The following is a 24,913-nucleotide window of genomic DNA, read 5'->3' as shown; positions in this document are numbered from 1 at the left end:
CTCAATCCTTTTCTTTTTACATTTATGGCATTTGGCAAAAGTTTTTATCCACTTACATTTATCTCATTCATACAACTGAGCAGCTTTAGGGTTAGGGGCCTTGCTCAGGGGCCCAGAAGTGCTCAGTGGCAGCCTGATGTGGCCGGGATTAGAACTCATAACCTTCAGGTCCAAAGTCCAATGCCTTAACCACTAGGCTAAACCTTTAGAAAAGCTAAACCTGACTTTTCTAGCCACATGTAATTCCTCCCACAACTCTTACCACAACGTTGGAGATGCATGTTTTTGGAGGCTGCAGCATGAAACGTTCCCTTCACTTGAACTAGGAGACCCAAAATTGTTTTAGCATGACAACGTACATAAAGCCAGCTCCGTGAAGATCTGCTTTACATGGGTTGGATGATGTGGAAGATCTCCTGCTATAAAGTTATAACCTCCTCACCTCCCTACATCAGTACCTGACTTTTCTTACACCCTGGTGTCTGAATGAAATCTCTGAAAAATCTGCTGGAACATCTTCCCAGAAGAGTGGCGGTTTATTATAACAGCAAAGCACATTCGCTAGGTCGTTTCTTTTAGCTTGCTAATAATATTCGTGAGATCTTTTTTGAATACAAAGACTAGGAGATCTCCAAAAGTTATTACAATAGCTATGTTTGGCTACATATTATAGCACCACCTGGTGGGCAGAATGCACTATACACCAGTCAGTCATAACATTATGAGCGGTGAAGTGAAGAACACCGATGTTCTCTTCATCATGGCACCTGTTAGTGAGTGGATTTATTTATTAGGCTGCAGGTGAACATTTTGTAGCGTCTAGACGTCTGGGTCTGAGCATCTCCAAAAATGGCAGCTCTTGTGGGATGTTCTTGGTCTGTAGTGGTCAGAATCTATCAAAAGTGTTTCAAGGATGGAACAGTGATGAACCGGCGATTAGGTAATGCACGTGAGGAGCGAAGGCTGGTTCGTGTGGTTCCGATCCAACAGACAAGCTCCTGTAGCTCAAACTGCTGAAGAAGTTCATGCTGTTAATGATCGATGGGTCACAACTGATTTAGCAGCAAAAGGGGAACCAGGATTTTGCTAAATTTCGACACAAATCTGCAGTGAGAATACGACCGAGCCCAGATACGTGCCGGTGTTAAAATATTGCCAAACCTGTACTTCGGAACTCGACAAAATGCAAAACCTCAACCGTACGCCGGCATTCGTGCGCATTTGAATCGAGGAATGAAAAATGCAGCGTGACCCTCCTTGATGTCTGGGTGTGAACTCATGCATGGATGGAAAAGAAAAAAGAAAAATAAGTCTAGCAGAAAAAAAAAAGAGGTGACCAAGAAAACGGTTGAAAGTATTCCGTGTAAGGCAATCACGGCTTTAATTTCAGCATGAAATCGCTGTAGCGCTGCGTATCTGGTATGAAGTACAAGCAGAAAAATAAATAAATAATTCCACTGTTAGAGTGTAAATAGAAGAACTCACTTGTTATGAAGGACACACCAGCCACAGTGAGGATCTCCGGAGCCTAGGCAGCTCTTACAGCTCCTGTACTGAGAACAGCTTTCCACTGGGAGACGAGTCACCTGCAATACACACACACACACACACACACACACACACACACACACACACACACACACACACATTTACATTTATGGTGCAAATTCTTCAGGACATACCAGCAAGTTACTTGTCACATGTGCATTACAGCACCAGTAAAATTGTTTACACATCCCTGCGACGTTAGAAAGCTGGAGTCCAGCCATAATACTGTAGGACAAAGGGTTAAGGGCCTTACTCAAGGGCCCTGAGAGTGGAAACTTGGCGATACTGGGGCATAAACCCCCAATCATCCTTCCAATCAGTAACCCAGAGCCTAAACCACTAAGCTGCCACTTTTCTTCCCAGGGGTAAAGATTAACTGTCAATATTTACACCCTGCACAAAGTCAAATGAGGTATGAGTCCATGCATAATCATTAGAATAAAAAGACATTTACATTGCAGTTATCCTTCAAACAGCTGAGCAGGTAAGGGGTTAAAAGCCTTCCTCAAGAGGAGCAGCGTGGAGGGAATTGAACTCATAAGCTTTTTCTGTTTGTTCCTTATAATGTAGTTAAACCCTAATGACTAAACCAATGGTGACTGATTTGAAGGGAAAACTCCTGGGGATATCAGGAGAAAAAACCTTGAGAGGAACCAAACAAAAAAAAAGCGAAATCCGCATCCTGAACACCGAATTTCCATCATTGGAAATACAGACTGCTAAAATCAGTTCCGGTCCAAATCCAATCTCAACGTTCTTGAGTTGCTCAGGAACTTCATGGATCTTTAGGCTGGTTCATGTACAATCATTCTTACATAGAGTGATCTCCAATTAAACAGAACTCCATCCACAGGGTAACACCTTAAGCTTCCACTTCCACCACAAAGCATACTGTTGATTTCTGACATGTCTTAAACACAATGACGATCTTTATTGTATCGCCTCTGAAGGAGAAACGGTATTTTAACTGAATGTATTTTTCCAGCGGCCACGACGCCACAAAACGCGACGCCCACACCTTCTCACGATGAATAATTAATAACCGAACACCAGCGAAAGGCTCTTCTTGCCTCCGTGTTTCCTGAAATCACAGAGTAAACCTGAGATCTGGGTGACTACAGAGAGTCGGACTGTGTGTTAGATCGGATTTCCAGCTGGGAATTAAGACTTGCTGAAACAGCACCGCTTCTCGATGGGCTCACTGAGAATGAAGTAAACATTACACGACGAATTCATGTGTATCCGAGCCACTGTGGTGTCCAGTGGCCAGTTTTGCTTTAAATACCTCTCGCTATTGTCCTCTGAGGTTCGCCAACAAGTGGCTTAAACCTGTTGCACAAATCTTTCTGGAAGTCGCATTCCAGCTGTGAGAGAATCAGGGTCACCGGTTCTAAACTCCCAATTCCCCTGCAACACATTTATCCAGAGCGACTTACAATTATCTTATTTATACAACTGAGAAGTTGAGGGTTAAGGGCCTTGCTCAAAGGCCCAGCAGGGGCAGCTTACTTATTGGTGCTGGGAATTGAACTCACAGCCTTTTGACCAAAAGTGATAAGAAGTGCTCAAGCCTCTGGGTCACTGATCAAAAGGTCGGGAGTTCAAGCCCCAGTTTTACCAAGCTATAAGCCTTGGGGCCCTTGAGCAAGGCCCTTATCCCTCTGTGCTCCAGGGTTACTGCATCATGGCTGACCCTGGAACCTTTAAAAGCCCAACACAACAACAAGGGGAATTATCTCTCTTCTACAACCATATATGAGGTGATATCAAAAGGTTTTTGATAACACTTTTACGATTTCATCACGGAGTTAGAACAGAGAGCAAACGTGAAATTCTGCGTGAAACTGGGCAAATCTGCCACAGAGACGTAACTAGAGACCAGGAAGACCTTCATGAAAAAAAAAAAAGACTTCCGGGACACGTTCCAGAAGAACGTGCGAGGGGACTGTTTTTGAAACTGAGATAAATAAAGTACTTTCTTGTAAACAGAGCGAGTCTCCAAACCTTTGACACCACCTGGTAATATTTTAACATATTTTCCCAAAACGGCGTCTTCGCTCAATGCGCTAGCTCAGGAAAAAAAACACACCCGTTGCTAGCTTGTACCAGAGTCTGATAGTCACATTGCAAACGTCTCTCTCCCTCTTGGCCTTTGTTTGAAAATGTCCAGTAAAACAAGAAGGACATGTTCTTGGGAAGAAATTTTGGCTTTAGTCACAAAAGCCCTGTTGGTTTGACTCGTATTCCAGCTGTTTGATGTTTTTGACTGTCACTGTGGGTTGCCAGTTTTAAACTCTTTCCTGCGATGCACGGGTTTAACAGTGCTTTATCGCCATACACCTGCACAGCTTTCGTGTTGGGCCATAATCCATTCGACTGACGACATTTTCCACCTCTGTAACTTTGACATTTAACATCACAATGCGCTGCAGTTACTCTGGATTATGTCCGGCATGAACATTATTTTCGATTGACAAGTATTGACAAACTCCAAGACGAATTCCTACGAATCCAAGACTCGAATCCTGACCTCTCGCTGAACCATCAAAGTGCCATGATTTTGATCCATCTGAAATCAGTACTACGATCATCAGGTCAATTGATCCTCATCGGTGTCGATTTCCATTTAACTAATTGGATTCACATCCAAGCCTGGTTGTGAAGAAGCAACTTCACAACCTCACAAGTTTCCATCTCAAGAGAGCTGCAGTGAAACATCACGAGCGTAAAAAGGAGATCGCTGCTGATCAACTTAGTCACATATCTTAGAATGAAACGGCTTTAATACGCCTCGTTTGTGACAACCGATCAGAGGTTTGTACCACGTTTCTCTGCGTAGCTCAGGTCGCTTTTGCGTGCTGAGACGGTAAGCAAAGCTTTTGAGACTTACAGCAACAACAACAAAAAAAAACAGCTCAATAATCACACTTAGGACTTGTTCCTTTGTATTATTTATTCCAATGTCGACACCAACACATTTATTTACGACCTGATAACAAATAAGAGTCTGCAAACGTTATCCAGTACTGCTAATATTTTGTTTTATCTTGTTCTGTTTTTACTAAATTGTTGTGTAGTTTGATGTTGAAGATCTTCGTGTTCGGTAAACGGCAAAATACATTCAAGAATGTTTTATGTTGCAATAAGTGTAAGTATTTCGAGAATCACAAAGTGATGGTTTTGCGTAGTTTTTGCATCGTAACTACTGTGTACAAGACATCTGAATGTCATTTCGCTTGTTCTCTGGTTTTAAGATCTTTTCACAAAAATTAGGAAAAACAAACCATTTAAAAAAATTCATAAATCAACAAGCGTTTTTAGTTAATGAGACTAAAATTGGCTGCTTGGAAAAACAGTTTTAATGCTTAAGACATTTTGTTCTTTTTCTAAAGCCTAGATATGTTTTCTTATTTCAAGAAATCGTACCAGGTGGGATCATCTTACTGCGCTTGACTTGTTTCCAGTCGGATTCTTCTTAAATAATGCATTTAATTCTTATATTTTGATGCTTTTTTGGTTTTTTTTTTAGCTTACTTACACCAAATGAGCTGAAAGGGCTTGAATTTAGACTGTGCTATATTTTCTTCTCAAAATGGTGACATTCTGTTTTTTTGGAGAATAAGCGACGTTTCATCAGGCACCAATAAACCCTGATAAACACTTCAATCAAAGAAAGCATAAAAAAAACAAAGCAAGAATTTATAAAAATATGACTTGTGGTTACTGGTGCAGCGTTTTACTGAATACCAAACGAAGACCAGGTTGAGAAGATTCAAAGTTTACCTCAGCGTTCAGCACAAAACATCAATTCTCCAGACCCTGGGATCAGGAGGTTAGTTGCCAGAAGAGCGAACAGATCCCGGAGTAGAAGAGCTGAAAGTTTCATACTTCATAAGTTTGGATTTAAAAATGCATGAGCAGGCAGCCAAGCTACGAACCGTAGCTTATATAAGGCGAGAGTGGGAGGACTGGGATGGGAATTACATGAATAATGTTATTGTGTGTGTGTGTGCGCGTGGGTATGTGTGTGTGTGTGCGCGCGTGGGTATGTTAGTATTTGTTTGAACATGGCTGCGTTATCAGTATGTGCAGTCAATAGAGTGGGCAAACAAGCGTCAGATCTTAACTGATCCAACCTCATTTGTCGACGTGCGGCAACGTGAAATCAATGGTGAACGGATAATTACCGGCCGCCGGCTGCTAAAGGTCACCGGCGCGCTCTGTTTTAAAGCGTCTCGCACGTGCCGGTGAATCGGATGACGACGGATTAAAAACTTCAGGGTTACATGGGTGATCACAGTTCCCTTATGAAAGGATTGAAACATCAGCAAGGATGGGAGGAGCCAATGATCACGGGCCAATCGTTGGAGGAATTTTTAGTTTGGAAGCAAATTTTCGAAATACAGGTGGAGATGAAAATAGCGTAAGGCAATACATGGCCTAGGAGTTTTAAAGAAAGATCAGTGTGGGGTAGTGTACTGTCGTTTTTATAACAATTTACAGTACATAATTTAGCCAAACGGAGCCATTTACAGTACCTTAATGTATAAAAAATTTACAGTACCATAATGTAGAAACAAGACAACTGAACTCTTCTCACAATGTGCGAGATGCGTACATCAGTGCCACAACGTATTGTTTCGGAAAATAAAAAGCCACGCAAAAATGTCAACATTAAAAAAAATTATTTTTGTATCGCTATCGTCATCGTAAGATCGATGGTAAGTTGAACCATCGTAACTCAGGGACTACCTGTATGTAGGAGGTATGCATAATGTGCAATTGGCACAATATTGTAATTTTCATTATTAGATTTTTTTTCTTTTAATCAAATTTATAGTCAGAATTTTCTCACCCTCAACTATTTGATCAAATGAAACTTATAAAATTCACTTTGAAACCCAAATTCATTGCCTTGCCTGCTGCTCGGGACGTAAAATATTTGTTGTGGTATCGCTATTGTCATTGTAAGATCGAAAAATCGTAACCCAGGGGACGACCTGTACTTCGATCATGACTGGTTGATCATTTGATGTAACATCACAGCCCCAGTTGGTCCCTTGGAGACAGTGGAGTTTCAGTGCAATATTTTGGGTTTGGTAGCTTTGATGGTACTGGGATTTGAACTTACAACCTTACGCAATACAACCATTAACCACTTCCCAAAATGGCGCAAGGAATTCACGGGAAAACATGAACCCGTCTTTTTTTATAGTGTGGTTACAATTCAAACACAATGCCAGATTACCTCCGTGATACACACTCAGGGAGGTCTGCAGTCAGGAAAATCTGGAATGTCTTCAGCAAACTTCTATGAAGTACGGGATCTGGGTGTTGCCATCTTTGGTTCACCTTTGAGAAGATGAATATGACCCCAATGAGTCACGAATTCCACATGAGACGCAAGCGTATTGAGTTGCGGCGTATCCAAACGCTATGCTGGGAATACTGGGCGTGTGCTGGACTACACCCTGGATGGGATGCCAGTCCATCACCAGGACACAACGTTCCCTTTAAAGGGAGGGTGATCGTATCCGATCTACTGAGCGACATGTTTTTTTTTTTTTTTTTTTGAGAGTCAGAGAACCTGAAGGAAATCCGGGGAACGTTAGAACAACAAGATAGCCATTACCAGACATAGGAGTTGCAGCAAACACAGAGAGACAAAAGAAGAAACATTTGCATATTTGATTTGCATATTCAAATCACATGCTCTAACAAATGCATGTATTTATTTATTTGCAGAAGACATAAATCCCCAGTCCAGCCGCAGTCCTGATAAATAAGGCCGTGGACGTATTGTGTACAGTATCAGGGTTAGACTTAAACACAAACGTGTCTGGTTTCTCCGACGGTGTACGAGAGCCCCAGACTCGCCTTTGATCAGAGCCGAGATTAGACGCCGCAGTGAGAAAAACCAGAGCATGGAATAAACAATCCCACCCAAAAGGGACAGGGCCGTGGCTTTTAAGTGCCGAGAAGCAGCTGATAGCTCTACAGCTGTGTGTCTAAGAATGTGAAGAGGAAAAAGTGTGTGTGTGTGTGTGTGTGTGTGTGTGTGTGTGTGTGTGTGTGTGTGTGTGTGTGTGTGTGACTGAGGGTGGGCGAGGTGTAGCAAGATTAAGGCTTTATGCTAATTTATTCTGCCATGCAGCCAAGCATAAATACACCGTTTTATAATCTGTTGCCTCCAGTCCAGGTTTTTTTTCCCTTCTCTTTTCCTACACACCCCCACATGCACAAATAAATACACCAGAACATCCCAGCACTCGACTCGATCTGCGAGTTTGATGCATCACTGAAAGGTTAAGCAGGAGGGTTCGGTATCCACTCCGAGTGACGAGCTCATCCTTTTGTTCTCGGCTTCCGTTCAGCAAGACGGCGGAATTGGAAACGTCCTCGCCGTTCGCCGAGCGTAACAAACGCATCGAGAGCGCTCGGTGAGCGAACGTGACCCTTCCCCCGCCCGCGCACCTGCTGCTAATGAAATATTCAAATTTGTCACTCGGTGTGGCACATCAATTATTGACCCGCTGTCATTCACTTCATCTTTAATATTTCATGTTTTATATCTCGCAGCCGGCCGTCGCCTTCCTGCCGAACGAGAACGGAAGTAAATCCGAAATAACGGCACGCTCGGCTGATCGCACTGACCTCCTCACTCCTCCCACCTCAACGTGATTGGACTCGAGTTATATGTACATACGCATGACGTGGAAGGAGCGGTTTCGGAGATACACATTGTGATTCATGGTATAAAGTCAACGCCTCCTTCCATGAACCTGAGAGGATAGAGGCCACGCCTTCTTCAGGGACACAGATATGGAAAGAGGCCACACCACCGTACCCAAACCAGACAGCATAGAGGCCACACCTCCTCCAGGGTTACCAATATGGAAAGTGGTCACACCTTATGTGAACCTGAGAACATACAGGACATACCTCACACACGCCATGCCGTCTTTGCTCAAACATGAGCACAAATGCCACGCCTACTTCACAGAACCTGAAACCTGAAATGCCACGCCTCCTCCATTGAAGATGAGAGCAACGAGGTCACGCCTACTTCACAGTACCTGAGAGCACCAAGGCCACGCCTTCTTTGCCACATATTAACTAACGGTGACTAAACACGTCTGAATATAAAGTTTACTCAAGTTTATCTAATGGATTTAGGAACGTGTTTTACGAGTCACACACGCTGCCAGTTGTTCCATAATTACAGTTTAGGTGGGTGTAAAACCGGCATTCGTCTCGTTTACCGGCAGCCTTTGGCAGCGGGCAGATTGCGAGCACTGAAAGGAAACCAACTGGAACGTTATCAGCCATTGTGTGTTCTTCACTCGAAACACCATCAGATCCTTAACCACAGCAGAGTGGTTTAAACTCCCCCCCCCACGAACGAAGCCTTATTACAACCAACGTCTTTAGGTTCGAGAGACATCGACGGACACTTATGATCCGAACGTAAAGCTTTTAATCAGCGCTGAACACGCGCGATCGATCGTCGCTTTAATGCACAGAGCATCGAACATCTCAATCCTTCACACAAACATCAATAGCTGGAGCTGACTGGAGTTGCTTTTTTTCACCAGCAACTCCAGCGATGGTGAAAGACCAGACCGATTTTCACTTCTTTTTTTTCTCTAACGGTACGACGGTGTGGCGAAAATACAGCTTCAACGTTCAACCACAGAGCTGCTGATGAAGTCCCGACTTCTGATTGGTCAGATGCTGTTGAATAAGATGTTTTACGGCAGCTGATTCGCTCATTGTCTTTTCTGTACTAAACATCTTACACAAGAATGTCACAAGATCTAAAGCTAAATATTTGAAGAGGACTTTGAAGAAAGGATGGAAGGAGTCTCCAGTGTCAGCGTTTCAGAATCTTCACAAATGGATAAAAATGATTTATTCGGCTAAAGTATTGGGACACACCGGGTTTTTCCAGCCATATGCGGTTCTTCACCAATCAACCAACCAAAAGTTGGAGTCACACCATTATATATATAGGACAAGCTAGAAACCAACTGGTAGCAGATCCTGAAGATTTTCAGAAGGATTTGGCGAATTTTAGCTACAAACAACCACATGTGGTTCTAAAACCGTCATCCAAAAGCTGAAGGTGCACCGTGGTATTTGGACGTTGTTGCATGAAATTAAACCTTTGAACCAGAAGACGCAAACCTGCTCGAGCAGGACAATGCTCCTGTGCACAAAGCTCCAGCTCCATGAAGATCTGCTTTATATAAGTTGGAAGATTGTGGAAGATCTACTTTAGAGCTTTTGAACACCTTTGGGTTAGATTTTTCCTCCTCACCTCACCTACATCAGTACCTGACCTTAATAACACACATTCTTGTGGCTGAAAGTCACAAACCTCCACAGAATCTGGTGGAACATCTTCCCAGAGAAGTGGAGGTTATTATAAATGGAAATGGGGTCAAAATGTGAAGGTTAAAATAAAAAAAATAAAAAACACAGCTTTGTGTTCCTGATCAGAAGGTCAGGGGTTCAAGGCTTAGCACCGCCAAGCTGCCATTTCTGGGCCCTTCAGCAAGGCCCTTTACCCTCAACTGCTCATTTGTATACGAAAAATGAGATAAATGTAAGTCACTGTAAATGAGGGCATCTGCCAAATGCCATAAATGTAAATTATGAAAATAGTAACATGCTGCATCACTCCATGCAGATGTTGTTTCTGTACATATCTCGTCTCCAGCTGTCGCTCGTGCTCACGGCGAGTCAATGCGTTGCCATGTTTGTTATAAATCCTCACTAATGATCACTGCTCCCTTATGGCCTGTGCATGCATTATACACCGAAAGAGGAAAAATTGGGTTTTAACGCTTTGATTTCCTCAAGCTCACAATAATCTCGAAATATTAGCCCGGCTCAAGGCTTCCATGCCGAGAAGAATTTCAACGTCCTCCAAGTTTCGCTCGGGTCCCCCTCCGACGATCGGCGGTCGCGTGCCGTTCTCATACCACGTCTTTCAGAACCATGTACGATGCGCCAGATGTGCGAATAAGCAACAGAGCATCGAGAGAAAAAATGGGGTTTTGAACACAAACCCTGAAGAAAAGACGGCGGAATCGTTCTCTTCGCAGCTGTACTTGGGTGAAGTGTCTTTTCTCGTCTCGCGAGAAGACGGAGACGAGTCTTGTTTGGACCACCAGCTGGGGCTCCCATTCACACTCATTCAAACACACGCGACGCTTTGGATCTGTAGCGCAGATGTTAAAACAACGTAGCCCAGATTCCGCTTTCGAAGAAAAAAAAAAAAGCTAGACATGAGTGAAGGGGGTGGATGGGGTGGATGGGGGGGTGAATGGGGTGAAGGGGGTAGTTGGATCTGGGACGCATGACAAATGCGTCAATAAATAATTTATTAGCGAACCACAAAACCGTAAATCATGCGGGAAAATTGATTATATTCATAAAATTCAAACCAGAAAATAAAAGCGTTCGTCACGTCTGATCTTATCCAGACTAGATCAGGGTTTAAGATGTTGGATTTCTGATCAGAAGGTTGTCAGTTCAGATCCTACCATGACTAGCAAGGCCCTTAACCCTCAACGGCTCAGGTGTATGAATGTCATTTACATGCAAAAATATCATCTGCACACCTGGGCAGGTGAGGGTTAAAGGCCTTGCTCAAGGGCCCAGCAGTGGCAGCTTGCTGGTGCTGGGATTTGAACTCATGACCTTCTGATCAAGGCTAACGTTAACCAGTGATCTACAATTCGGCCCCAGTGATGCTTTTTTCTTCGGTGTCAGCACATTGTGATCAATTCAGGCCGAAGAGAACGGAAACAGTGACCTGTGATTGTGTAAAACTGTTAAAACTAAAGAGCGGCATGGACAGTTAATCGCTGGAACTATCGGCAGAGAAAAACCATACCGAAAACCATACCGATAGTTTTTCCGTTCCTCCGCCGTTACGAGAGCGACCTCTAGAGGCAAAACACTGACGAAAACTAGCTATCGGTAAATCCAGTCGACCTCTAGTTCAAAACTAAGCAATAAGACAAACTGATGCTCTCAGCTAAACCTCACACATGTGGAGCTGTACCTGAGGTGGGTTAGTCTCCTAAATTTGTAAAAGCCTCTCAATAATTCCCTTTAAAACTAGTTCGCCATGGTCCAGATGTGCAGATGTTTACCTGTTTGTCACTCAGCAAGTATGTGTACTGATAATCCGGACTGAACACCATGTCACGCAGTATCGGGCTTCCCTCCACCACCGTGACCGTCTCGTACAGCAGCACGTTCTGGGCTGACGGAGACGCGCCGTCCACTCGGATCTGAAAGAGGCAAAGAGGAAAAACTTACAAATTAGAAGGTATGTTCTTTCTTCTAAATGCTTAAAAAAAAATAATAAATCAGCATTTAAAATGAGAGTGTAAGAATACATCGAAACACGCGAGTATCGCGATATTTTGTTCGGCGATACTGTATCGATTCTCAAAAATGATATTTTTGAGAATATCAATTTAAAAGATATTTAAAAATAAAAAATTTGTGGAAAAAAAAAAAATCACGCCAGTAGTTTTCGAGTTTATAAACTGAACTCCAGATAGAGAATTAACACAAATGCAGATCCCATTGTGTTCTGGTTGAATTATTATTATTATTATTGTCGTGCTTAGGTTTGCATATGATGGTGTGTTCTTAATGACAGATTTCCTAAAAAAAGAAATATCCGAATACATATCGCCTTGCTTACAGTATCGCAACCCTTGTATCACGATACGTATCGTATCGCCAGTGTTTTACCGATAAACAGAGCTAATTTACAACCGTGACGATGGTTTTTAAGTCTCCAGTGTCAATTCGAAGCAAAGACAGAGCAGAGAGTAAAGCGGTGATTGTGAATGACGTTGCATGTAAACAAAATCGGGTAAAAAGTACGAAATCGTGCTTTTATTTAAATAAATAAATACAGATTCAGACAAAACAAATTATTCACACAAGATTCATGGCCGTTGTTTCGCTGTTTTGAGTTTAGATTCCGAACTCCAGATAGAGAATTTTGCTAATGCCGATCGCATTGTGGTATAATGTTTATTAACTATTATTTTATTTATTATTCTTTATTTTTAATATTGTTAAGTTTCGCATATGGTGGTGTGTTCTTAATGACAGCGTTCCTACAGATTATATCCATATCCTAAAATAAGAAATATCCCAATATATATATTGCAAAGTATCGCGATGAATCGGATCGCAAAATATCGGATCGCGATACGTATCGGATCAACAGCCCTGAACCGGATTAATGCAGAGGGCGCTAATGTTTTCTCTGGGGGAGGAGTCTTAAGTGTCTATACAGGGCAGAGAGTAAAGCGCTGATTGTGTAACTAAAATCAGATAAAAAGTATTTATTTTTTATTAGTATAGATTCAGATCACTGTTGTATCCAGGAATAAAACACGGATGCACCGGATTGAGTTGATTTTCCTCTAACAGCACAAGCAGAGTCTCTTATTTCCTAATAACCGCAAATGAAATAAAATTTGGATAAAAATAGCAGCGGGCGATTGTTTTATATTGACACTGTGATTTACTGCATTTTCACACAGGATCCTGCTGCTCGTGTTTTTGTTTTTTTGACGCTTTACTGACAGATGTGGTATTCCGGAGGATTCTAATTGGCCCGCCATTCTCTGGAGTAGTGTGTGTGCTTCTTTGCCGCTGACCCAGAAAAAGAGCTTCAGAAAGGCAGAGCTCAGAAAAGACATACGCCAACAGCACGAACTCGGATTACTGTTTACCGACAAGCGCAAATTCGGGACGCGTTTTTTTCTTTTCTTCCGTCATCGAACAGAAAACAGAAAATCAATTAGGTTTTAATGATGGCGTACCCGTGCAGGCGCACGAGCAGGCACCTCGGTAAACACACGCCGGCTCTCGAGCCCCTGCTGCTTCATCATTAGTGACATTACATGTTTCCTTACAGCGATAATTTGCGTAGTGAGCATGCTCAGAACAAACGCAAACCGTCTTTGAAGTATCGTAAAAAAATGAAATAAAATAAAAAAAAGCAAAGAGCTCACCTATTTCTGCAGGAAATAATAAAAAAAAAAAAAATAAAAAAAATGCAGCCAGCAAATGTGTCATCAACAGTGACAGGGAAGTGACAAGAGACGGAAATAAGAGTCTGACTAACGCACATTAATTCCGAAGTGGAAACAAAGACGTAAAAAAAAATCGCAACGAAGAGGAAAGAAGGCAGGGAGCAGCTGTGATCCTGCAGAGTTTGGGCCTTTTAAATATCTGGGTTGGCCGAAGTGAAAAACATCGTTAGCCTGTTAATTAGGGTTGACAAGGTGGCGTCAATTAGTCAAAGGCTGCCATATTGGGTGTCAGAAATCTGTGGCCAAACGGGAGAGCGTGAGTCAGGCAGCAGCGGGACAGAAGGTTCTGGAAGATGACGGACTCGAGCCGCAGTTTGTCAATGCATGCAGCACCAGCTGTAGTGTTGTGCATTGGCAGCCGTCGGTGACGGCTTATCGCTTCGTTTTATCTCCAACGGCTCCCATCTGCATTTTTCAAGTCTGGGAAAGTGAACGCGTCTGTAAACTGATCCCGATGCCACAAAAGGCCGACTTGAGCAACAAACGAGGGGCGGCTAAAAGGGGAGCAGCGTAGCGTAAAAACAGTGACGATATGCCCCGCGATGATGGCGCCTACATCACTTTTAAAAGTGTGAGTCAGTGTGGAAGATCTCTCCAAAAACGCAAGCAGGCTCTCCGGGTCATCCAGCGTGACCTGCACGGCTCTCAGCTCATCAACTCTTCCATTTATGGGGAGGAAAAAAACCCAAAACAAAACAAAACGGCAAAACGGGCCAGAGCTTGTCTCCAAGTGCACTTAAGTCAGTGTCTTGACACCAAACAACCAGCGCTTAGGGCAAGTCAAAACAGAGAAGCTTCTCACTCCAGAGTGGTCTGGTTAAACAAAATAGCCTGCCATCCTGACACAAGCCAGGCACAGCTGCACTCGCGAGAAAAGTGCCAGCCTTCATCCTGCCTTTCTGCTCTAAATAGTTACACAGTACCTGCTGCAGAAGTTGGAACTGGTTTCATCAGACCAGGTTTTGTCCATCTGGTGGAAGTGGGAGATTAGTGGATATGATGTTAGACTTTTGATCGGAAGGTCATGGGTTCAAATTCCATCACCTCCAAGCTGCCACTGTTGTGCCCTTGAGCAAGGCCCTTAAATCTCAATTACTCAGCTGTAGAACTGATAAGCGCAAGTTACCCTGGAAAAACCCTTGTGCTAGAGAACTTCTACACATGTTCTAACACACCAACATCAATTAATACCGTTTCCTGAGTTAGATCTCAAATATTAGAACATGAAAAATGCAAAAGCCATCTAAAAGGATTGAGGGTCCAGCAGTGGCATCTTGTTGAACTCATGACCTTCAACTGAGCCACCAATTTTTAACCATTAAAAGTCCTTCGTTTTTTTCGTGTTTTGATATTTCACACATTTTTAAATGGCAGCAAAGAATACGAGGCAATTTCAAAAGGTTTCGAGACTAGTTTTGTAACACGCCAACAGATGGCAGCACAAGTATGCACACAGTCACAGGGAGCACCGACCATCATCAAGTCAAAAGACGTCTTCCGCTATTCTGACCACGTCTGCAATTTTATCATTGACAGCAAGTTAGAACACCCTGTTCCAGAGCTTCTCCTCACATGCGAGTTTCTCGCCCTCTTCCCGAAAATTAAGATCCAGCTAAAAGGTTGCCGTTTTGACACCGTAGTGATTGGGCGCGAAAGACAGAAGGAGCTTGACACGCTTCGAAAAGAAGACTTCCAGGACAAGGTCCAGAAGAACACTGGGGGCTGTATTACTGTGCAAGGGGACTATTTTGAAGTTGATGCTGTGGAAATATAGATAAATAAAGTACTTTCCTGTAAACAGAGCGAATCTCGAAGATATTGTTTCCTTGAAACACTCGTGCTGTGGTGGTACCCGTTAACCCCAGTGTACCCTAACCGTACAGGGTGGGAAAAGTATCATTACTGGGGCCCTAATCACTGTTAGAGAACAAAGAAGTTTAGAAGGAACCAAGAATATAGCAAGAGACTGAAATACAATCTAGGATACAAGCTTGTAGAACAATAAATAGCGACTAACATCTGTCTGGCTTCAGAACGTCGTCAAAAATTGCATTGTGTGCAAATAGAGGAATCCAGATTTGTACTATGTGTAAATTGTGTACTAGTTCAAGATCTTGAGTACTTTAGATCAGGTTCTACAAAGTTTAAACCCGCATATACACACACATTACTCATTAGTCATTACTCTCTCTCTCTCTCTCTTGAACTTTTCTCCCTCAAGTGTTTGAAATGCAAAGATCTTGCTCTGCCTGCTGAGCACTGACCCAACTGCAACATCAAAACAGTGCACATGAGGGTAATTGGAATTTAGATAAATAGTACTTTCGCCCACTTTCGTCTTCACAGCACTCTTAAGGGTGCCAAGGTAACTGCACCGGCCGATCTATCTATTAATTAGCTCAGTGTGGAGACCGAAAAGCTGGATGGATTTGCTCATGGGCCAATTTTGCCCTCATTGATCTAAGGGTTGGGTTTTGTGAGCAAAGAGAAAATGGAACGATGGAGGCCATTTTTTTGTTTGTTTGGAATGCCTGATTCGTATCGATTTTGAAACCCTCGTCAAGGTTTTGAATCAAGAGCCGAATAAAAGGAGCTCCTTAAGTGGCTCTGGAGTTCATTCTTTCCTCTTGTTCACCCTCCACCACCCCATCCCTCTCTCTTTTCTTCTTATCCGGTGTACAGTGGGAAGGCCTTCCTTTATTCTGGGCTGCTCCTCGTGATCAAATTAAAGAGTTTGTATGAACAAAAGCACGGGGCCATGAAAGCCGGAATGATTGTATTCAGTATAAACCGATTTTTGCATTCGAGATCTTCGGTGCTGATTAGTGAAGAAAGGAGAGGACGTTGTGCTCATGGGCTGCTGCAATGAAATATTAGAAGTCAAGAGCAGGGGCAGTTCATACAAAGTTTCTCCTTTTGAAGGAGACATGCAAGAAACTCTATTGGAACAGTTTATCACGGAGATATCTGGACTGTCCGAGGTTTTAGGACGCTGTGAAAAACATTGGCCTCGAGATATTCCAGAAAAACTGGGAGGAGATTAATGTGATGTGGCGTCTGTAAGGACTGGACGGACAAACGATTGTGTGTGTGTGATTATGAGGGACTGAAGGGATTATAAGGAATCCATGCTGTGCTGACTTTCCAGCCAGATCCCCGACCGGTCCAGCTGAATGGACTTTCTCTGGGAGAGCTCCATTTCTCTGAGGCGGAGGTAAAGGAAAACAAAAGACGACAGAGGAAGGGAGGGGAAAGGGGGTTTTGTTTCAATGGGGTGGAAGGGCAAAAGAATTCTACAACCGAGTCACAATGATGGACGGACATACAGCAGTCTGAAAATTGGATTATGTGCCACCATTACGGAAGATGAGCTCCTCTGTAATCACTCCGAGACCATGTGACACCCATGAGCACATCATCAATTACAAACACAACCTTCCCATGGATACAGAAAACACATCCCGTACCCATTTCTGGGTCATTTCATAAACAATCGTGATGTATACGAACATTTCTGGATCAGGATTCGAATTTGAGAGATCTGTGGCTTTTAAAAAGGCAGATGAAGAGTAAATCCGAGGATCACCATCGAATCGGTTTTAATACGATCGCAGTGAAGGCTTGTTTTTTTATTGAATCAGGGACAATGATTCATAGCAGGAAGCTCGTTATCTTGTTATCGTACTGAGGGTATGTAAGAAAAATCGCCCTCTAATTCCATACTTCTTTAATCTTACATTTTCCTTCCCAACACACTTATAAAGATCCTTTCAAAAAGAGGGGGAAAAAAAACAACGCAACGCAACGCAGTACAATCCTGTCACTGGCTTCGGCTCAAAACTCGTTTCTAAAGGAGGAGGTCATATTCCGGTTATACACATATTCTAGTCACTGTGGTGGTTCCCACAAGAAGGAAAGAAAGGAGGAAGAAAATATTTGTTCAAGAATATCATTATAGTCTTGAATCTGGCTTTACAAACATAGAAAGCATGTGCACTGTGTACTACTGATGGGCGGAATTAATGTTTAACATGTCTGCAATATCGGATTGTTGTTTTTTTTTTAGTATTGTAGCAAGGGAACATAATTAGGAATTGCACAGTGAGGGATTGTTCATAGGGGTGGCCAGGCCAGGGCCAGGGGTTACTCTGGGGTGGCACAGAAAAGATCATCATGCAAACAAACATGGCAGTTGTCCAAACTTCAAATATTGATAACGACCCCATGGTAACTTGATAAGTCGAAACATGGCCAAGCGACCAAGGAATCTTCAGGAATGGTGATCAATATGGAGTAGGACACCGTTAACAATTAAACAATTCGCATAATTTAGCAAAACAGAGCAATTTACACCACTGTAATGTATAAACTATGCAGCATGTACGTGTGAACAGTGGACGCATGGATGAGCGTCGGTCAGCGAGTGGAAGATGGCGCCGGACGCGCTCTGTTTCAGTATCCGGCGACTCCGACTGCAAAAGGAGAAAATTGGCGTGCGAAAATGTAGATATTCTTCCAATTTTTGTGTATCGCTATCGCCATTGAAAGATCGGGAAAAAATGGTAAGTCGAACCATCGTAACTCGGAGCCTGTATACCTGAATATAAAGTATGTATGCAATTATGACTGGGGTGGCCATTGGGGTGGCCATTTGGGTAGCCGGTCTCTCGGATCTCGGCCACATCTAAAGCAAAAGCTAGATGTTTGGCTCACAAGATTATATCGAGAGTATTATGTATTTGTTCGTCATTTCTCTTTCGTTTGCGGAGGAGACTTTTTTTGGACAATAATTCATAATTCAGACTTTTCTTCAGCACTGGATCAATAATAGTCATCATCCATACTCCATCATTCATTCCCCTTTCTGAAATGTTATACACATGATGCAGAAGCATAGCATACCCCCTCACCCCTCACCCCCCATTTCAGCGCACTCTGGTATAATCCGTTTCCATGGAAACATCACACGTTTGCAAACGGCAATCAGACCCGAGTGACAAAAGCAGCATGATTATGATGAGTCTAATGCTTATTCATGGTGCTGCTGCTTGTTTTTTATTTTATTTTATTTTTTTTGCTGTTTGATGTTCCAGACAACATTTGGTTGTTAGTGTGATAAATCTCCAGTACATTACTATATTCACGATGTTCCCTCGGCTCCATCACGCTCGGGCGAAGACGTTCCAGCAGGTTCTACCATATGGTGGAAGGGTGAAGCCCCGCCTACGATTCATGCTTAATGCTCCGAGTGTGTGGTGCTACTAAGGATGCTGAAGCTGCTGTTGTTGTTTATGCAAAAAACACACACACACACACACACACACACACACACACACGCGTGCATCCAGAAGCTCAGGCTGGTTTGACTAACCCTCAGCACCGCTATATATCAGTTAGAGCTTGTTGCCCTCAGCAACTCATCACCCCACAGCACACAGCGTTCGAGGTGCGAGAGGAGGAGAAGAATTCGTTCTCCTTCAGCATGTCGGAGGAAAAAAAAAATTTTATTGCATTGTTTTTTTTTAAAATGCTTGTCTTGAAAAAGTGGGCTACTCTTTCACGTCAAGGATAATCGATTTTACATTAAAGAGCAAAACAGCAGGGGTGGTGGTGAGGGTGGTGAGAGAGAGGGGCTTGGGCTTGGTGAGGAACAAGCTCTTCTCTCTCTCTCTCTCTCTCTCTCTCTCCTGGAAAACGAGGTCAAAAGCTCCAAATTCATCCTTTTAGAAGACAAAGATGTCGGAAAGTGAACAAAAGGCGTGTGTGTGTGTGTGTGATTCGATTAAAGCCCTTATCCTGTTTCCTCAGATGGGGCTAAAGGGGAGGAGAAAAAGCCCAGGCGCTGAGGCTTCGTTCCTTCCTCGCACCTTCACCACCTGCTTCGTCTCAATCCGAAACACTCACACACACAAAAAACTCTTCCGCTGCACCTTCAGAAACCTTACCCCGCCGTTCCTTGACCTCTGACCCAACCTCACCCGGTGACCTGTGGGGCTTTAAGTGCTTTTATATATGTGTGTGTGTGTGTGTGTGTGTGTGTGTGTGTGTGTGTGGACAGACTGCTCATAACAATGCCGAATGAATAATGCTTTTACAAGAATGTACACATCGAGCTAATAGGATCCTCTTGCATTAAGAGTCATAGGTAAAAAGGGCGGGATGGGGGGGATTTATGAAGTGTCTGAATCACACGTGTCCCACTCGCAGCACCGGGGGAACAGTCCGCGAAACGGCACGATCGTGTTCCGATTCGGCGAATGACTGGAGTTTTACGAGTCATTTGGGGGTTTGGGGCTGGAACAGGAAATGTATCGTTAAAGGAAATTAACAATCTGTGCAGAGACCCTATTCAGCTCACCCGGAATTCTGATCATTCCTAAATGTCCAATCATGTGATCGAATTGCTAGACGCTGGTTACGAGGTTAAGTAAATATCTTCCAGCAAGCCTTTGTTTCGCCACCTGCTCCATTATTCCCGGGTTAATGTGTTACACCAATATTTTTGGTTCGCGATAAGTGTGTGTTCAGTAAGGTTGCAACATTCCTGCAAGACTTGGAAATGTCAATGGAAATTAACGAGAATTAATTGGAATAAATTGTGATATTACAAAATTGAAGGAACTTTAATAAAAATAAATAAATAAATAAAAAATTATAATAAATAAATAAACAAATAAAAGTTTACACACACTAATTTCTTATATCTTTAAAAGACGTCTCATTTGCTTCTTAAGCCTGCATTTATTTGATCAAAAATACACAACAGTAATATTGTGTAATAGATATTAAGAAATATTTATTATTGTTCTACTTGCAATTAAAGTAAAAAAGTATATATATTTTTTTAAACTATTAGTTTGCACGCATGTTTGCTTACGACCATTTATGTTTGTATGTAATACAGTTTACATACATTTACATACATGTAAACTCATGTAAATTCCTGGTTTTCAACTTGGAAAAAAATTTCCAAAATTCCCCAGATTAAGTTCCCATGTAAAGTTTCCGAAAACGTACCAGAAATTTTCCGCCCTATGCAACCATAGTGTTTAACCATTGACAAGATTTCTTCCAAACCCCCTCCAATGTATCTCCTCCTTCAAGAGCCATGGCTGAAACTCCGGTTCCTCAAAGCACGCTAAAGCTCTACAATGCAGTAATTACAATGTTGGGAATATGTGGAATGTTTCTCATCAGGAAACACCTATAAATCATAATTTTCATGCCGGGATATCCGTTTGCGCCGAAATTACAGCCTGGAAAAGACGAAAAATTCCGTCGCAGTCTGGTGGAACTGAGACATCTTTAGCACGTTGACGATGCGTTTAAGGAGGCATAAGGGGTAAAAAAAAAACTGGCTTCACATTGTTCTGGACAGGGTTTGGGAATGGTGAAAAACGGACCGGAGAGTGGGCGAACAGGGCAGGTCAGGAATGTCGAGCTCCACCAGTTCCACCACAGTGACTGGCCTGTGTGATGGAGACACGCTGACGAAACAAGTTCTCAGGAGTCGTTTGTAACAAGACAATATTTGTATAATGGATCCACGTCCTAGACACAACGTGACCAGCCTACATTCAAAATAACAAAGAAAGATGAAAGAAAAGTGCTTTATATTTGTCCCATGTACTTTACAGCGAAGGAAAATTCCTTCTTCGCATATCCCAGAGATTTTAGGAAGCTGAGGTCAGAGCACAGGGTAATTCATGGGTTAAGAGTGGCACCTTGACCATACCAGAGCTTGAACTGATCAGAAACCCATAGCATTAACCACTGAGCTACCATGATGCTTGATTCTTTTCAGTGGTGGACAGTGAGGAAGTAAATGTAATTCGTTTTTGTACTTAATTCGCTTTTTTACGTATCTGAGTCTTTTCACGTTAAGTTGATTAATAAAAAAGTCTTGTGATAATGATAATAGGAACATTATAGTTATAATAAATCAGTATTTTGGATACTTTTGAGAGAGAAAATTTTTTTACTTTTACTCAAGTGAAAGTTTAAAGGGACACTTTTACTTTTACTGAATTTAAATTAGCATCTCCACTTTAACTCAACTACATGGTTTATGTACTTTATCCACCACTGGTTCTCTGTAACGGAGCTTCCACAATACGTATCTTTAACCCATCGACACAAAGTGGTGCTTTTACTACTGGCCCACAAGCTTCTAAGATCTTTCTACACTTCTAAAGGTTTTAAAAGGGTTTGAGTAGTTTCTCGAAGATTTTCAAACAAACTAATAATTAAGACAAAGTGGTTTTATTTGTAGTGAGGACATGTGATTCTTGAAGCAAATGGTCAAGCGAAAGTGAAGCAGCAGTGAAATGAATACGCAGGAGATCTGGAGCGAAGCCAGATCATTCAGCGTCTTTTGGGAATTGGACTCGGGCCTCTGACCGGCTGTCACACCAAAGCCGAACATTTTCAAACGCTTGTCATAAAGCAGCACGGTCAGGCTCTGGTGATCATTCCAACCTGCTGCCCAGGTGCCAAATCTGGGGCTGGGCCAAGGAGACGTCAACATGCTTATAAAATGAGCGAGCAAATAGAGTCCAAGACTGCTGGATCCTGAAGCGTTCCAGATCTCCTGAAGTGTAACGTTCACATTCCAGCTGAATTAAAGAAAAATGTGCCAATGAAGAAGTGTCTTGAATTCCACTCTTAAGCCTGTTAACCCCTGCAGCCTGAGGCAAACCAAACATCAAACTGCATTTAATCCAGGATTTAACTGTGCAGGAAATTGCATGTTGGTTTTGCACGTCCTTGCATTATGACACGCAGACATGCACAAACAGACGTGCATGCACACACAGAGCAGCCATGCCATCCTGTTTAGAGTGGCTCTTCTGTGTTTATCTTAGCAAGAGAGACGAAAGTAGGGGAACTCCTGGATGAGTATAATCTTCTCATACAGCACAGGTACCCTGGTTCGACTCCTCACAGGGATTTAAAGCAGAAATTCTGGGTCCACATTACCAAAGTGAGAGCAGCAGCATCAGGGTAAAAAAATGGCAACTATCATCAGAAGGTTGACATTGAACAGAAGGTCATGAGAGCCTCACAAACCGGAACATTTTCCGATCCATAGAGCAGATCTTATACATCTACGAATGACCATTGTTGGTTGAGGAATCTAAACTATTCTACAAAAACAAAACTTAGAACAAAGTACCTGTGACTTCGGAGGATTCAAGGATGAAGTGTTCAATAAGACAAAGAAGTCGGGGCAGTGTTTGGAGGTATGAGAAATCAGAAGAACTTCAAAGGATGCTAAATAGTTCCTCAAACTGTGAAGCAGGTTAAGGTTTTTACTTAAGGGTCCTACAGCAATCATTAAGATTTCAACACAATTCTGTACCTTTATAAGCCCAAAGCCTTAAACCCTCAGCACCACCTTTCCCTTGCAAAAACTTTTCAATAGAAATAAATGTTGAAATGTATAAATACGGAGCCTCAGAGTACCAACAGCTGCAGAATGAGAAGGTTTCACGCCTCACTAACGGATGCTATTGAGATATTCGAGACGCACTATATACACACTATATAGACAAACGTATTGGGACACCAGACCTTTCCAGGCATATGTGGTTCTTCTCATAATGTTAGCACAAATCTGGAGGCACACAATTGAACAGGACGTCTTTGCATGCAGTATAAGATTTTGCGTTGACTTGAATTTGAAAACCCAAACCTTTGGGATGAATGTGAACGCTGACTGCACCCCAGGTGTCCTGACCTCACCTACATCAGTACCTGACTTTATTAACACCCTTATGGCTGATGAACACAAATGTCCACAAGCACACTCCAAAATCTAGTCGAACATCTTCCCAGAAGTCTACACGTCTACGTGTGAATCCTAAAACAGTTATAAGTGCTATTTACACACCACCATAACGCCAAATGGGGAGTATTTCCACTTGTTTGTGTCTGAGAGAAGAGTAGAAGAATAGGTGCCAGCTCAGTGATGCGCCCACATTACCCGTGTCATGTCTGCTCTTGGCCACAATCGTTATGATAAGTGGCTGGAAAATAAGTCCATTCAGCCGCAGCAGGGCCTCGCGGCGTCGACTTGCGCTAATTGTAGCTAAGCACTTTCGAGTCGGAACTCGGCCTGGAGACCTGAACGCACGTACATGCTCAAACGACAGCATCAGACGATTAAACAATCAACAGCGAGAGTCTCTGGTGAGATAACGACGCATTAGAACAAACATCGAACCTTCAGTGCGGACTGGTTTATCCGGAGGAACCAGCGGCGTTCCTCGCCTCTTCGCCGACTCGGCAGCCGAGACAAACGATTACACACGTACAGTATCAGCAAGGACAAACAACAATCATGTCGCCATGTTTGAAAGCAAACACAATTAATAGCTCTCGCGCTACGCTGGAGTGCCCTTCGGCTTAACAAGGCTCAGACGCAGACGGCTGAATTTATAGTGCCAGCCTGCTATTTGTTTAATGTGGACAAAACTGCCACAAATTTCCCTCATGCATAATTACAGCTCGCTTCTGTTGGGAAAACCGGGTCATTAGGGTAATAAAGGGCAACAGAAGTTCTACTTAGCAATGTACTGGCTTCTAATGGGTTAATATGTAAATATAGGTATTGGCTGGATTTTTTTTATGGAATCCAGTGGGTCTCTAATGGGGACTCTTATTTTTACAGGTTCTGTTTATAACCCCAAATAAGTGATTTCCTCTTTCTCTGGAGTATCAAGAGTATTCGAATGAAGACCTTTAAATAGAGTTTATAGACAAAGGTCACCATTAGAGTCCATTAAAACCTCCAGATTCCATTAGAAAATCAGCAAATGCCCTAAAATTCCTGGTTTACATGTTGACCCCATTTGGAACCTTAAAAAAAAACTGCCTTTTACCATTATGAATAATTGCAATACCAATGGGGACCACGAATAGAGAAAAATCTGAAATAATTAGTATTTTAATTAGAATCAGAATCAGTTTTATTGGCCAGGTGTGTTGACACACACAAGGAATTTGGTCTTAAAAGTACAGACATGAATAACGCTATACATTTAGCTTGGACGACAGAAGACAAAACCGATATTGAACAATATACAGAGTATATTAATGTCAGTTTGTTCAGAAGCTTGTGTTTGGCCAGTTAGTGAGATCGAGTAGAGACCTAATAAAAACATACAAAAATCCATAAAAGTTAAATTTTTACATTTACACAATACAGAGTTTTTACCATAGTT

At 42.5% G+C, this 24,913-nt stretch overlaps 1 protein-coding gene across 1 annotated transcript in view; it reads right to left on the bottom strand.

Annotated features, from left to right (window-relative positions):
• Positions 1 to 24,913, bottom strand: part of plxna3 (plexin A3) — a 171,513-nt gene that overhangs the window by 86,166 nt on the left and 60,434 nt on the right. The window contains exons 4-5 of the mRNA XM_083554849.1: positions 11,715 to 11,855; positions 1,486 to 1,586 (exon numbers count right to left, since the gene is read on the bottom strand). Of these exons, the coding sequence (XP_083410975.1) occupies positions 1,486 to 1,586; positions 11,715 to 11,855 (242 nt within the window). The remainder of the gene's footprint in view (positions 1 to 1,485; positions 1,587 to 11,714; positions 11,856 to 24,913) is intronic.

Source organism: Silurus aristotelis (genome assembly GCF_946808225.1).
Source record: "Silurus aristotelis genome assembly, chromosome: 11".
Lineage (NCBI taxonomy): Eukaryota > Metazoa > Chordata > Actinopteri > Siluriformes > Siluridae > Silurus > Silurus aristotelis.
The sequence above is the reverse complement of the archived record's forward strand: the minus strand, read 5'-3'. Positions and strand labels throughout refer to the sequence as shown.